This window comes from Phyllopteryx taeniolatus, chromosome 23 (genome assembly GCF_024500385.1).
Source record: "Phyllopteryx taeniolatus isolate TA_2022b chromosome 23, UOR_Ptae_1.2, whole genome shotgun sequence".
NCBI lineage: Eukaryota > Metazoa > Chordata > Actinopteri > Syngnathiformes > Syngnathidae > Phyllopteryx > Phyllopteryx taeniolatus.
In genome coordinates, this window is record NC_084524.1 from 3187441 (window position 1) to 3203428 (window position 15988).

The window sequence follows — 15988 nt, forward strand, 5'->3', positions numbered from 1 at the left end:
CCAAGGGGGGGAGAACGAGAGAAATTGGGTCCGCGTGAGAGGCCAAGGAGGACTTGAGGGGGAAAAAAATGGGAGCTCCGAGGAGATGACGCAAAAATGGGGAAAGGGGGGAGGGAAGACCTCATCAAATGAAGTTGGATGCGGGGGTCTCACACTAAAAGCAGGATGATAACAATGAGCGGAGAGGTTGTTTTTTTGTTTTTTTTTATAGTATGCATCCATCCATTTTTTATAGTCTCGTCTCGTCCTCATCGGTCGCGGATGAGCTGGAGCCTTCCGAGCCACGCTCCCCGCCAACAACTTCGCGCAGCAATTAAGTAAGTGTCTTTCAGAAGTCCGGCGCCCATAAACATTCCTTTGCATGATCATTGGAGGATGCAGTATTTCATCGCCAAGCCACCGAATTACACTCGATTAATGCGGCGGTCTGGCCAAACGCAAATACCCCCCGCCCCCCCCACGTCTCGAGAAACTCATTGCGGGAGTGGTTATTATGTAAATTCACCCCAGATAGGCAAAAGTGCTGGACGGTGAGCGCACGGACACAATTTCAGAAGTAAGCAGATAACTAAAGAAATTCAGCGGAACCTCGGTTTCAATCACATTTTCCAAGAAAAATGACCTTGGTTCACGCGCGATGCAGTCTTGGCATGGACGCAGAAGGCTCAGTTGCTTTTTCTCGCGCGGCGTAAACACGCGTCACAATGCAGGCGTCTGTGTTTTTTGCTCTACTGTCAATGAGCCCACAGCCAAAGGGACTAAAAAAGGGGCTAACGATATTGCTATTAGGAAGTTAAAAAATATTACTGTTGAAAATAGAAGGCCAAAAATAGCATGTGGTCTCGTTGCAGAGTTCTGTTTGGCAAAGTCAACCACCCGTACTAATTTGTTTTCACTTATCTCGATATTGTACTGGATTCATTTTCAACTAAACACTGATTTTAAAAAAATAAAATAAAAATAGGTAAATAACTTCAGTTTGGGGCTGGAACTGATTAATTATTTTTCCATTCATTTCAATGAGAAACATTGCTTCAGTTCGTGAACCGATTCTCGGGGGGAAAAAAAGTAAGTTTTTCTGAATAAAGGTTCTATACTGTACTTGGTTGCCTAATTTCAGATTTGATGGGGGCATAGGCCCTCGAGAGACCCACCTCTTTGGATCGAGACATTAAAAAGTACATTTGCCATAACATGTCCGCCTTTGAAGGAAGGCAAAGAAGGGAGAAAGCCAGCGTGCGCGCATGCGACTGGATAAATTAGCTCTGTGGCTGATAATTACGCCACCAGTATGGTTTAACGGTAATTAATTGTCTTCAATCCAGTTTGGGGGTCAGGCAGGAGAGAGTTGTTTAATTGCGACTTTGCGCATCTATAAATACTCGCGAGGAAGAGTCTGATGAAAAGACGAGGTCAGCCGAAAGACACACACGAGCACACTATCCTCAAGAGGACAAAGAAAGCAATGAGGCCTAACTATCTCTTTCTGAGATAATGCACTTACCTGATGCGCCTCCCTCCCCTCGCAAAGACCCACCCCCCACCACCCTCCATCCTTATTTCCCCTCACGCTGACCTCCTCCCTCCCATTATGGCCCTCTCGCCGCTGCAGAGTCGGCGTGAGGGTGGGGAGGGGCGGAGCAGATTTTTCCTCCACATTTCGCTCTTATTTTTTTGCCCCCACAAAGAAAGTAAAAACAAGCCAGTAAACTTCACGAAACAATTAAGGCAGAGCGCTAGAGCTAAAGCACACAACAATGGAGGCACCATGTGGAGAGAGAATCAGGGAGGAGGGATGGGGGGGGGAAGGGCGCAGGGGGCTTTAAAAAATTGTTTAAAAAAATAAAAAGTTTCAGCACGTTTGCAATGGAGGCATGAGGACACCAACTGGTGGCATTGAAAACCTCGCTCACAATCCCTGAGTGAGCTTTTAAATCGAGATTTTTTTTCAAAAATTTTGAAAAAACATCTATTTGTTACTTCTTTATTTATTTATTTTGGGGGGGGGGGAACAAAGCTGCTCTCTGCATTGGCCCCTGCTATGTTATTAGTCTGAATAAATAATCACAATGGCATATTGGATCCACTCCCAGGCTAATGAGTTTAGCATTAAAAAAAAATAAAGAAAATGAAGATAATAATGCTCATTTTGTTTGCCACCCTCATTTTAAAAATATATCTATTCCATTTTTGGAATTGTTTGTTTATTATTCTTCCAAATGACCCAAAATTGAACGGGAAGTCCGCCATTTTGGGTCGGAGAAGCCATTTTGGTGACGCATTCTGTGAAAAGTTGGGGGGGGGGGGGGAATAAAAAATAGCACCCTGTCAACGTTTACACCAATGGTTCCTAGATTTAGTGGTGGTTGGAATAGATGAGATCTCGGTCCATTTTGAGAAAGGATTTGTTATTTTTTGTCACGAGGTTGAAAGGAAAGGATGGCCGACAGTCGCCTATTCGTCCATATAGAGGTCGTCGGCGAGGATCACTGACATTTTTGGTTTAGTGCAGGTGTGGCAGAGAAAAAATAAACAAATACATATTTGGCATGTAAGCTAACACGTCAACTGCTGTTCCAGTAACTGTCAACGGAGGGATTTGCGGCATCAGGCTGACACAGTGCGAAGACTGATCCCCGATCCTAAGACCCTGCCCATCCTCCTCACTTCATCCCCGGATTCCCTTGAAGCCAGGCTTTGGACACACACACACTCATATGGAGACCCAGAGGACTAAATCGAAAGGCCCCGAGCGTTCTCCAGAGCCAATCCCCTCGTCTTGACGAAATCGGGCGAAAAGGGGCCGATTGATGAGATGGATTGGATGCAACGCGGCGAGCCGCCAGGAACAAGTGAGACCGATGATCTCGCTCCTCTCCCACGCCACCTCGGCTCCCCCCTCCCCCCCCCTCGATGATGACATCACCGGAGACCTTTCAAGCTGCGACTGTGATTAAGTGCGATTAGTTCAGTCTGGGGCTGACAGATCCCGCAGGATTTCACACTACAAAAGAGAGTTTGCGGGTGTTAAAAGTTTCTGAGCGAGGACAAGCATGGCAATGTTTTCGCGCCGAGCCGTGTAACGACGAGCGCACCATGACGCTCCCATCTCTTCGTTACCAGCGGGCAGGTTGGCCTTTACTAAATGGCGCTGTGGGACGTACCCTCCTACCATTAACAGAAAGATTCAGAAACCGGGGGCACGATAAAGGTCTGCTTCTGACATTGATAGTGAGCGCCAAAGGGTAAGAATTTTATCTTTCCAGTACAAATCCCGAAAAGGACATCATGTCTGGACGCTCCCCCTTGCGTTGACTTTACCTTCCTGGACTGTCGTCCCCCATGCTGCATATTCTTGATGCTCCGCGAACATTGCTGCAGCTTACGTGCGACGGTCTACCTCGACTTTCATCATCAAATCCGGAAAAGTATGGAATTATTATATTGCCCCCTCACATAAATGCAAAAAACTGTTGAATTCTTTAGTTTCTATTAAATTACGTTTTTACTGTATTTTTTTTTATACACTACAATAACGTCGAGTGCTATATTTCTTACTTGAGTTAGCTACTATGAACGTTATGTACTCCAAAAAGTGGGACAGGCACATACACAAAGGCAACTTCTGCCCACATCCCTCCATGAAAGAAAACGCCACGTAATCGTCGATAAAGTGCTGACTCGCTGGCCCTCCCTGATGATTCCCGTTCTGCCTGTGGCGAAGCGTGTCCTGATAAATAAAGCGAGCGATGCAATGGAAAGAAGTCAGGGGGAGTCGGGGCGACGCTGCGTGAGCGGGCGCAGAGGGCCGTAATTAGCAAGTGATTAACGAGGCGCCGTCAGACAGGTCGCACATCATCGATTGTGATGTGCTGTGGCAAAATGGGGGCACTGCGGTTGCACCAAAAGCCGTTTCAAGGGATCGCATTTCACTTTTCTTATGTGAATGCAACATGGGTGTATTTTACCGGACGGCTGGCTGGGCATCGGGAGCTCCGGCCTGCCACGCGTGGCTTAAAGTCACTCTGTCCTTGCCCTCGTACATTCATTAGCTCGCAACGCTAACGCTGATGAGGCAGAGAACGGGGCTCGGGGTATCAATTTCTTCTTCGTGTTCAAAGTTACCTTGTCGCTGTTGTAGTAGGCCAGGCTCTCGCCGTCGAACCGCACCCACCGCCGTTGAAAGACGCACTTCCTGCAAAAAACAAAGAAAGGGTTATTTCGGTCAGAGAAGCCGTTGCATCTGATGCGCTTCACTTTTTCCACGTTTTGTTAGGTTACAGCCGTATTGCAGAATGGAATCAATTTCTTTTTTTTGCTGCAAAATGGTTTAAAAAAAAAAAAAAAAAAGAGGAGGAAAATCCCCAGATCTCAACCCTATTGAGAACCAGCTGATCATCCTTGATGGTGGACAAGATCATACCTCCAAACTCTGGAGGTTAAGTTCTTGCATCCTCAAATGAGTTACAGTAGATAGGGAAAGTATACACACCCCTGTTGAAATTGCAGGTTTTTGTGGTGTTAAAAAATAATAATAATAAATGAGACCCAGATTAATCATTTAAAAACTTGATTTCATCAGACCATAAGACATATTCCCACATGCGTTTACTTCTTAATGTTGTTATGGTACCATGACACTAAGGATGAACTTTTGGGCCGTAATTCCAAAATGTTTGGCACAAGCATAACACTGCTCATCACCAAAAGTCTCAACTGGGTGGGGCCTTGGAAGCGGTGCGGCGAATTATGAACAGTTCCAAATAAAAGTCAATGTTAGCACAAACCTTTCAGGTGTTAATCAGAGAATCATGTTACAAGTAGAATTTTGAGTAAAAACATTTGATTGAATCCATGTTCTTTTTTTCTAACGGCACTATTTAATTAGAACTGCCTCACTCATTTGCGTAACTCTCTACAACACTTTCCGGATGCCTTACATTCATTCGACGTTTCATCAACTTACCCTTGAGGTGAAAGCTTATCCAGCCAGCCCATTTTTAGCACTTGAGGTCCTGCAGCGCCGTAAAAGCACGCGTATGGGGAAATATCGGGCAGACAGTCTCCAAAAGTCTCGAGGGATTTGGAGTAGACGTCGCAGTCCACCGTGACCACGGAAGAACAGCGAGAGACGGGAGCGGAGGCCGCTGCGCCGACGGAGGCGTACTCTGCCGCACTTTGCACCAAACTTGGCAAAAGGCTGGCGCACTCTTCCACCGTGGAGTATTCGTCTTTGTAAGGGTCTGGGCTCGTCGGACCAGGAGGAGAGTCATTGTCCTTGGATCTGCGGCTTTGAAAAGATTACCGACGCAACGGTCAAAATAGAGGCATCGTGTGGAAGTTTTAAGAAGACGTTTTTAAGTTACATGACTTCTTGTCGTCACTATAAAATATCCATTCATTTATGGTTCTTACGTTGCTAATAGAAAAGTCTTTCTGCACCAAGCAGAGGGAGCGTCCACTTCTTAAAATCAAAATTGGAAGCGGGGTGGACACAATTGGGTGAAAAGATGTGTGATGTGTGAGTCGATCCCTCCTGAAACTTTGAATGCGGCGCAATTTAAATCTATTTTTATGACTCCTAATCTATTTCTAATTTGTCTCTCAACTAAAATTATCTTCCATTTCAGCTTTGGGTACGCATGTTCACGACATCGACGACATAAAACAATCCTATTATCTAATCTGCCGCTCGGAGACATGTTTACCACAAAAACACAAACATGGTCAGAAGTTATTTTTTCTTCTGAAGACTTCTATTTATAGAGCCAGAGCGTGTTAGAACCGCGGACCGTACCTCTGCTTCTTCTTTTCCAACTTGTCCTTCGGCGCCACTTCTTTGCCACCTTGGTCCTGTTAGGGGCACCGAGGAGATGAATATCAGGTGAAAAGAAAAGCGTCCATCGTTCTGCTCGGACACCGTTATCGCGCGGTCGCATTAGGCGGCGCTAACTTTAGCGGCCAGCCGACATTTCCATTAACCTCTCGGGCAACGGAGAAGCAAGTGCCAACATTAACGCTTTGAGAGGGCCCGTTGGCCTGTGATGATGTTAGAGATCTGAGAGGGGGTATTAAAAAAAAATAATAATAATAAAAAAAGAAAGAAAGAAATGTTCCTCTTTGGTAAGCTGCGACGAACGGCGCACCAGTGGGAGTGGACGCCGTCTTACCGGAACGCTTTGAGCGCTGTTGTACAGGAAGGTCTCTCCGTAGGGAGCGATGGGCGTCAAGGTTCTGTGAAGTGGAGCTAAAAAGGAGACAGCAGACAACAAAAAGAGAGGTTTTGTCCCCATGCTGAACGCAAGACAAGACAATTCCTTGTATGCTTTTGTCTATTTTGATGACACCATGGTGGGAGGTAGATTTTTCAGGTATCTGTGATCCAGTATTGCGTTTTGATTTTACTGGCGACTTTTTACTTCTGCTCCCTGCATTTCAAAATAAATACAGTGGTGCCTTCAGTTTAATTTCTTCCGTGAGCACATTCATCATCTTCCTCATTTGAAACGATTAGAGATGCCGTGAATACATTCCCCTAAAAAAAAAAAAACGCATTTTTTTTTTTTTTTAATGGAAAGGAAAAACAGCAACATCTATAATATTGTATTTAATAAATACATAGAGTAATAATGTAAAGTATAAACAGTTTGTGCATCGTGATTTAATGTTGCAATTCAATTCATTGTGCTGCTCCTTCTGGTTTGCCAGCCTTGGCCACCGGGATGCGCTATAATCCAATCATGCAGAAGTTTTTTGAGGCCCTGATTTAAAAACTGAATCAGAACTTACCAGTTACTCAGTCGTGAGTATTTAGTCACCTCAAGTATTGATTTGAAGGACTACTTTTTCATTTTACTTGAGCCATTATTATTCTAAATTCACAGTACTTTCACTTTCAGAACATTTTCAGCATGCAACATGTAACGTTTTTTTTTCCCCCTTGTTCTTCTCAGTAAGTATTATGCAAGTTAATAAATGAGGGGAGCCATTTTGAGTGTTTTTTTTTGGTGGGGGGGGGGATCAAGTTACCAAAACTAGTATTCAAAATAAAAGACAACAAAAAGTATTTTTCAACTTTTGTGTTTAAGTTCAATTCATAGTTGTTGTTTTTTTCTTTGACTACGGTATAGTGCAAGAGATGAAGCAAATACATTTGGTAACCCTTGATCCATTAACGCATCCGGCCCATTCTCTGTGCACTGCGTTTCCTTCTGCTGAGACTTTCGTCTATGTTTGGGGGAGGCAAAGAAGAAGAAGAAGAAGAAGAGACTGCGGCCAGACATTATTAGTCTGGAGACCCGGGGGCCACCATGCGTGGGCCACAGCCTGTCACAGTGAAAGATGACACCGGCTTCTCCTGAGGATTGCGCGGGACAAAATATGCCACCGCAGGCTGTACACACAAGCACACACGTACACACAACATAGACTAAAAAGACGTTCAAAAAGATCGAAACACCTTCAGACACATAAATGCGCCTGCGGATAAAAGGATGGACGGTCAAACAAGTGCACGCAAGATATAGCGACGCCGTCACGTCCTTACGGATTGGTGGTTTGCAAAGGGATTATGTAGCGCCGCAGAGGCCATGTTCCGGGCTTAGTCAGCTTTATGAAGGGGGTCAGTTGTGCTGATCATAGTGTACGCTCAGCATCTATCACCATTCATCAGTTGACCTCTCTGAGCGGCGCCGCACGCTACAGGACGAAAGTGCCGCCCAGCGCCTTCCATTGTTCGCACCAGGCTCACGTTGGTCCTCTCGATGGGCTCCGCAACACACCCCCTTAAGTGGCACTCTGGGAGGAGACACAGCTATCAGCGCCGAGTTAGTGTCGCCATTGATTTTCCTCCCGACGACACCTCCCCCCTCCTATTTTAAGGAAGGCACTCGCAGGTCAGTTTGCTGTCATTACTGATGTACGTCAGGCCTGCGCTGATCACTCGGGACAACCGAGCCGACGGCGGGCGAATGGCAATGAAAGCCGAGGGGATAATTAACCTCTGACTAACCTTTAGTCCGTGCACCTTGGCGAACATCTGTCATGTATTTCCGACATGCAATCCACTTGTTTCTAATACTGTCCAGTCAAGTCACGCGTATCCGCGGTTCGGCATTCGCAACTTTGCACATTCACAGACGCCATTGTTTGCTGAAAAACTCAAATATTCACTGTTTTGACTGTTTTTGTTACTGTGCGAAAATTCCAAAAGGTTACTTTAATGGGTTGTACCATTTGTTTGTGTTGTTGTTGATTGTGTTACTTGCGCATTTATGCCAGCTTTGAAGGTGGTTTGTTTGTGTTGAAGGATTTCAATACTGAATAGTCATTTAGGTAACATTGGTTCGATGCTTGATGCTTAGTGTTGATGCTTTGCTGATTATTTTCTGTCTGTGTTGTTACAGACTGCAGTAAATAAATCAATCCGAAAAGAAAACCAGTGAAAATTTTAAGTGATTTTCCACAATTTGGCGGCTTCTAATTAGCAATTACAAACCCTTTTTAGGAAGGCGTCAATTCGTCTCGGATTTTCGCCATTCGTGGCAAGGTTCAGTCCATCCCTCCCACGGATAGTATGGATTCCCCGTATAAGTACAGTGGCTTGCAAACTACTGCGTAAGCGGGAATTTGAATTTTTACAGGTCGCCAACCTACAATGCCGTGAAAATGTATTTCCCCCTTTTCAAATTCTTATTTTTTTTTTACAGTTTCCCCACTTTAACACATTCACTGCCATTGACGGCTTTAGAAGTCGAATATTCATGTTAACTGGGAAAGCTGGCAGTGAATGAGTTAATAAGATCATCAAACAAAAGTAAATACTCTATCATAGAACGCTAACCCAAGTACACATAAAATGCAGTTTTTAAATGATTTTCTTTATTAAGGGGAAAAAAAAACATTCAACGCAACCTGGCCCTGCGTGAAAAATAAATTGCCCCCTAAACGTAAGAATTGGTTCAGCCAGTCCACTCCTGGAAAGGCTCACCACTGTTCCATATTTTCTCCATTTGAGCATAACTGCTCTCACCGTGGTTTGCTGGAATCCTAAAGCTTTAAAAATGGCTTTTTAACCCTTTCCGGACTGATAGATGTCAATTACTTTCTTTCTCGTCTGTCATTAATTAACCTAACATTGTGAAGGTGGGAGGAAGTCAGAATAAGCCGGAGAAAACCAACGCAAGCACAGGAAGAACTCCACACAGTAGATTTAAATCCCGAACCTTAGAAAAGTGACGCGAACGTGCTAACCATTCGTCACCGGGCTGCCAGAAAAAAACAGTACCGTATTGCAAAAATTATTTACATAAAGAGGGTAAACTATATTTATAGCAGCTGCTTGTGGGAATAGAGCAAACTTGCACACACACACAGTACATCGCTGTACGTGATCAGAAACATGTGAGTGGATGCATCCAACTTTGGGGAGGTGAGCTCCCGGTTCTCAGCACTGGGAACGTGTCGGCTCCCTCTTTACCATCATCTGAGCCTGTTTTGCATCCATCGCCTCTCCTCTCCCTCTCTCGCAAACCTTCCTCGCATGTCTCCAGTGTCTCTCGTGCACTTGTCAGAGAGGCAAAACAAGGCCTACCGACAGAAATGCTACAGTACAAGTGCTCGGGGAAAAGATGGACGAGGGACTTTTGACTTTTACACCAACACACTACCTGGAACTGTTAGTTTCTGAAAACGATTCACCTCCAGTCCAATAATTCCACCATTAGTATAAATCCTACTTTTACTGCAGCACTGACTAAGAGGACAGTGGGAAAAAAAAGGGTTCTTCAAAGCTGCCTGACAGGAATACAGACTCAGGTCTCACTAGTTGGAAGGGGACAAGATAAGAGAGACGATATTCCCCGAGATGTGCGCCACCGCTTCCCACGACACAGCCGCCGAACGGCAGACTCCGCGCCACCCTCCCCCTTACCTTCTTTCATCCGGGCAAACAACCGCGCCACCGATTCCGCCGCCGAATGAAATATTCATGGCACGTGCAATGTGAACGCAGCGGCAAGACGGCGTGTACCTTTCTGTGCGCAGTTTTCACCGGAGGGACCCCCGCAGACGGCTGGGTGTTCGGGCCCGCTTGTTTGCAATGGCGGTGCGTGCCTGAGAGAGGAAGAGCACCAACAACCACAATGAAAACAACTCCGCTAACCCTGGGAGTTAGTTTCAAAAAGTGCAGCGCTTGCTAGTCAAGACACACCACCTGTCTCGTATAAAGTATCTGAAATCGAAACTTGAGTCAAAGTACGAGTAGCTTCACAGAAAAAAACTTGAGACCGTGAAGGTGTCTGTGTGGTTTGTGATTGGATAGGTAAGTCGAGGGGTGGAGTCTTGGGCCAGCGGTAAGACGAGCGAAACACGAGTTGAAGGACTCACTGTTACAGGACAGCGTTCGGTGACTGCTGACGGGAGAATTTAGACTGTCCGTCAGCTAGCGTTGGCGGATGCGTTTTCACATTTTGCATGCGTCTGTGCTACTGGTTTCATCTTTTGTCAGATATGTTCACACGCTTGAGGCACTGCGCCGACCGACCGCCTGTTGATTTGAGTGTGGCGTCCATGTTGTTCATGCCAAAACACGTGATTGGCCAATCATCAACTTAGTTATTGTTGCGCAGTGGTAAAGTCGACGCATCAACTCGTCCATTTGACCCCCAATTTGTACTCTGTTACATTTCAAGACTGCACAACAGCAACGTGATTCTTTGAGCTCAAACACGTTGTGGAAACGTTACCTGTCTTGTTGTGGGATGTCGGGTACAGGTCGATGCCTCAGCCGGTAAGAGCGAGTCAGGCGCGGGCCTTTGGGGGCGGCGAAAGTGGGCTGTGCGACGTAGATGGCGTTGTCCACCATGTTGCACTGGGAAGACTCTTGCTCCTCGCTCGGGGCGTCACGAGGAGACGGTACGAAATTGGCGTTTTCTGGGGAAATCTCCCAGCCCGGGGGTATTTCAGGAGTCGGCAGTGACTCTGTGCTGCTGGAGGAGGAGGAGGCAAGGGGGCCGAGATCTTCCAACACGGACACTCGGACGTTCTCGGGGTTGCGCCGGGCTGGTTGCGGGGGGCCACCTTCTTCCGTCTGGGCTCCGAGGCCAGCTCCCGGAGGCAACGTCTGACTCCCTTGTAATTCCGAGTGCTGACAGGAACCCCCTCTTTTTTTATCCTCCAGGAAGACATTTCTCGGGTACAGCGGCGGTTTCTGGGCTTCCTCTCCCTGGCTTTGCTTCTTGACACCCAGCACCTCTAAACCACGAAGGATGCGCCTGCGGTGCCCAGTCGGGAGCACTTTGAGCTCTCGGAGGCGCTCATCTGTGAGGTCCGCGCAGTCCTGCGGAGATCGGTAGCCGCCCAGCTGGAAACAGGTCGCGTACTGGGAGAGGTGGAGGGTAAAGAGCCAGCGCTCGATCTCCTGGCTTGGCTCCGGAGCTTCCAACATGGTGTTCTAGTGCAACATCTGGCCGGACTTCAGACAGTCTTTGCACTGAAGACAAAACAATACAGTCGAGTCACGGTAGGAGCCGCATTCGGTCAGGCAAAAAGACTGCTCGCTGCTGCGAGCATGATGAGACACATTTGCGACACGGCTCGATGAAACCGCAGGAAACGGCTCTGGGGCAATACGTCCCACCATCCACATCACACGGAGGCTTTCAGGTCTCCCACTCCGATTCGCCGCAGCTCAAATTTACGGAGAAGACACAACAACGAGGCCTTGTGCTTTCGCGAAGCTTTCACAGCATCAGTTCAAAAGTAAACAGCGTTTTCTTTTGCAATTGCACACAAGTTGCAGGAAGATATCACATTAACTACTTGCCGTGCCCACTTCTTCTCTTTTGATTTGCACACAGACGACACCAGAAACGCTACTTCTGCTTTCCTGCGAGCACATTTGGAGTGCAACGCCACACATGCACATTGTGCACAGGCTGAAGGCGAGAAGATAGTCGAATCTTTTTGAAGAGAGGAAGAAAGGACAGAGGCCTGCTGCCAATAGAGGGAAAAAAACAAAGCATACCCTACAAATGTTTAGAATTGCCTCGATTAAAAGGTCTAAACCGTAAATATAAACCTTGATCTCAAAACAGTTCAATCTAATTTCAAAAATATCTGACATTACACTTAAAAATAAATGGCTTCCAGATGATTTTGAACATGCACAGGCCGTGAAGACCCTCTGTGATTTCCACTACCAACCCAGGTTAAACATGGCTCCAGGTGCTTGATTGCACCGCTTTCCTATTGACAGCGATTTTTGCAGCACCTTGTGGCATAGGGTGTAAGTACAGATACTTAAGTACAGATATTTTGCTACTAGATTTTTAAGCTCTCTCTACTTATTTTTCTGACAATTTATTATTTTTATTTTTTTTACTTTTACTCCGTCCATTTGAAAACAGATATCAGTGTAACTTTTTTCAACCAGTTTAGATTTTGATTGCTCCACATTTTAGGGACGTATAAGGCGCAAGTGGGGGGGCGGGGGGGGGGGGTGTTTTTCTGTTTAGCACTTTTTCCTGACTAGTTCACCTCATTAGGATATTTGTTTTGTACTCAAGCACATTTCAGAGTCTGTACTTTGACTTAAATACAGAAGTTGAATCAGTACTTCTATTTCTTAAGTACTTAGTGTGAGTACTTTTTACCACCGCTGCATGCTCACAACGGGGGACGTGAATTATTATCAAGACTAGTAGCGCAAGGAAACATAGAAGCAAGGCCCGAAGGGGCGTGCCTAGCAACCGCGTCCTTTTGCGCACCTCAAGCCGAGCAAAGTCTTCCCGGTTGACCACATGGAGGCGCACGGAAAACACCTGAGCGCAGACTCACCTGAAACATGCAACAGGAGGACTTGACCACGCCAAGTTAGTTAGTTAGTCACTTAGTGAGTTAAACCTGGAGGGGTTTCCTGTGCGTAATTTGGCGCGGCACGCCTCCTTTACGCACGGTTAAGACGTCCACTATTTCCGCATTTGAGTGCACCCCCGCTCAGCTAACAAACTGACTTAAGATCAGCCCGAATGGACGCGCGAGCTTCCTGGTTGTGAGCAAAAGGTGAGGCCGAGCGTGACGTGTTGCCTCGGCGTGTCCCGGCTTGAATTCCCCGGCCCGCCCACGGCCACATTCGATGCAGCACAGTCTGGAATGCAAGGTCGCAAAAAAAAAAAAAGAAAACAAGGCTTGCTCGGGTGGAACAAAAACTTTAAGTCCTTACATCATATTCAATCTGCACGAGGGTCATTCCAAACCAAATTGAGCACTGCCGAAAACAGTTCTAAGATATGTTAACACCCCCCAAAAAAAAAAAAAAAAATCATATCATATCATATAGTGTTTCTTGATTTATTTTGGAACCGGGTTCGTTGCCAGTTAGCATAAAAGCTAACACAGATAGCATGCACTACAATTAGTAAACATTCTAACATTAGCCTTGATTTGCAACACTTACTGCAATTCAACTCATACTAAAATTAAAGTAGTATTCAAACAAAATGTTCCTATTTAATTGAAAAGGATTTTTTTCAAGAATATATTTTCTTTTTCTTCAGGTGCCAAACACAGCTAAATATATGATATGAAGCTCATTAAAAAAAATGTGTAACCGTTGTTGAGCTGGATAAATCAAATTATATGTATTACTATTACTGTTTGTTTATTGAAAGCATGAAAAATTACCAAATAAATCGTATATTTTTCAAAAATATTGGGTTCTCCAATTCTTGACTGACCCATAATTTGGTTTATTTTGAATGGAATTTGGTTATAAATGCCATCAATACAGTTTATATAATGCAATTCCTTCCTACAATGTAACCGGGTTCTTTTGGCCTCACTCTGCTGCCCTCTGGTGTGAGTATTTGGTACTTTAGGCTCTGGTAAATGTTACATTTCCCAGCAGGCAGTGGGAGGGAGCGCCCCCAACGGGAAGTTGGAGGCGTTGCAACGTGATGTAGAATGAGGACATATTGTGGCTTTGAAGCTGCACTACACTGGTATGAAATAAAGCAGACTTTATTGGGTTGTAAACAGCACTGACAACAAATAAACATGGTTGGAAAAGATGATTCATAATCAGAGAAAGGTACGATGCAACGGCATTTGTGTGGTGCAAATGGCGAGCAGGGAGACCATTTCTTTCATGTCTGCGGTTCCTTTGGCCAGTAATTCTGTGGAAGACAAAAAGTTGACTTTAAGAGAACTTTGCCAGATTTTTTATTTTTTTTTTTTGGGGGGGGGGGGCTGGGGGACTTATTTTTGAGTATTTGCTGAATAATTGGCCCTTGGGTGCCATCACGTTGAATGTAGATGTTACGTTTAATTTACTGATGATCACTGCGTGAGTTTTTCAAGATATGAACCATCGTTTGTTTTGGTTTCACTAATATATATCTTTTTTTTCTTTTTAAACACTTACGCTCTACAGTGTTGCGACGCGAGGAACAGGAAGCTGGGGTCACTCACGCGGGATGCAGACGATGTCGGTTCCTCCAAGTCGCTCGCGCAGCCTTGCTTCCGGCGGATGAGGCTCCCCCACAGCACGGAGCGAAAGCAGACCGGACACCGGCCCTCCACGGGCAGGAGGTGCGACGACTCGGGCCGCAGGAACCGCTCGGCGAGGCAGATCACGTGGCTGCGCATTCCGCACGATGCGTGGACGCAGCAGAGCTGTTCTGAAGTCTGAGGAGCGAGCACAGGACCGGACCATTAACGGAATTTCTCGTGTTTCGTGCCCAAAAAAAATTAAATAAATATTCAAAAGTCAATAGTGCATATTATACACAAGTACAGCAAAGGTTAGTTAGAATAGAAGGTCATGGGTGTGCATTATACAAAGGAAGAAGCGTTTTCCTGATTTTTAGAGTCAATTTTGGGGATGCGCATTCTTCTCGAGTACGTATTATAGCTGCGGTGCGCTAAAGAATCACAACAAGTCATCAAAACGTAATCAAATGTAATTACAGTAGTTAGTTTGATAGAGTAACTGAACTAGTTACACTACTGTGACATTTTCAACAGGGTAACTTGTAGTTGTAACCAACTACGTTTCATCTTCCCAACGCTGCTGGGGATTGCCTGGGCGTCAGCTGCATTTATCACCCTAACCCGAGCAGAACGAGAGGCCGGAGTCTGGATGAGGTTGAACAACTTACCTTGACCAGGCCCTTGCAGAGAAAACACCTAGAAGTCTCCTCCCAGTCTTCGCACTTGTCTACCGGCCGCAGTTTCTTGGCTCTGACGCCTCCGAAGGCGACGGAGACGTGAAGCGGGGGCCGCAGACCGGGCTCAAAGGCCACCCCGTACTCCGGCTTGAGCCAGCGGGCCGTCAGCGGGAGCCTGCTCCACGGGGCCACGCGCAGCATGTTGGAGACGACGCGCCAGTGGAACTGCAGGCTGGACTCCTTCCTGGCGCGCCGGGTGACGTGGGCGAGACGCCGGGACGAGTGGGGGTTTTGCCACGCCCACTCAAACTGATAACAGACACCGTGACAGTTAAGCAGAAATCCACTTCATCGTATGTAAAGCGCACTGTCACATCTGTGGCTAAACCAATCATTTGTTAACTCGTAACTTTTTTTTTTCTCCACATGAAATACAAACACATTATTAAAATGAAAATTTTTGGTTTCGAATATATCATTATTATGATAATTTTATTTTTTTCTCTATATGAATAAAATTGTCACAAATGATTATTTTATCAAATATTTTTATAAAATGCAAAACAAAATGGGCAAATAAATAAATTATAGATCAACATTAAATTTGATAATTGCTTTTCAATTAGCATGTGTTCTTTTAATATTAAAATGAGCAATTTTACATAAAATATAAACATAAGAAAACAATTTCCCTATACATGTTGTATTAAATAAATGGTTACTTTTAAAAAGAGAATGAGCTATTTATTATTAAAAGATTTTTACAAAAATACAAAAGTAGTCAATTTTTTTTAATACTAGAACACAATTTATTACATCCA

At 45.4% G+C, this 15988-nt stretch overlaps 1 protein-coding gene across 12 annotated transcripts in view; it reads right to left on the minus strand.

Annotated features, from left to right (window-relative positions):
* arap2 (ArfGAP with RhoGAP domain, ankyrin repeat and PH domain 2) overlaps positions 1-15988 on the minus strand; it is a 96392-nt gene that overhangs the window by 79729 nt on the left and 675 nt on the right. For 3 of the 12 annotated variants that reach the window (XM_061764391.1, XM_061764387.1, XM_061764394.1), the window contains exons 1-7: positions 12838-13055; positions 10746-11491; positions 10031-10113; positions 6171-6247; positions 5798-5853; positions 4967-5290; positions 4126-4195 (exon numbers count right to left, since the gene is read on the minus strand). In XM_061764391.1, the coding sequence (XP_061620375.1) occupies positions 4126-4195; positions 4967-5290; positions 5798-5853; positions 6171-6247; positions 10031-10113; positions 10746-11446 (1311 nt within the window). In that variant the 5' untranslated portion in view covers positions 11447-11491; positions 12838-13055. Of the gene's footprint in view, positions 1-4125; positions 4196-4966; positions 5291-5797; positions 5854-6170; positions 6248-10030; positions 10114-10745; positions 11492-12837; positions 13065-14003; positions 14175-14469; positions 14686-15158; positions 15477-15988 lie in introns of those variants that run through there. The other 9 variants (XM_061764393.1, XM_061764389.1, XR_009786901.1 and 6 more) reach the window with 8 other exon arrangements.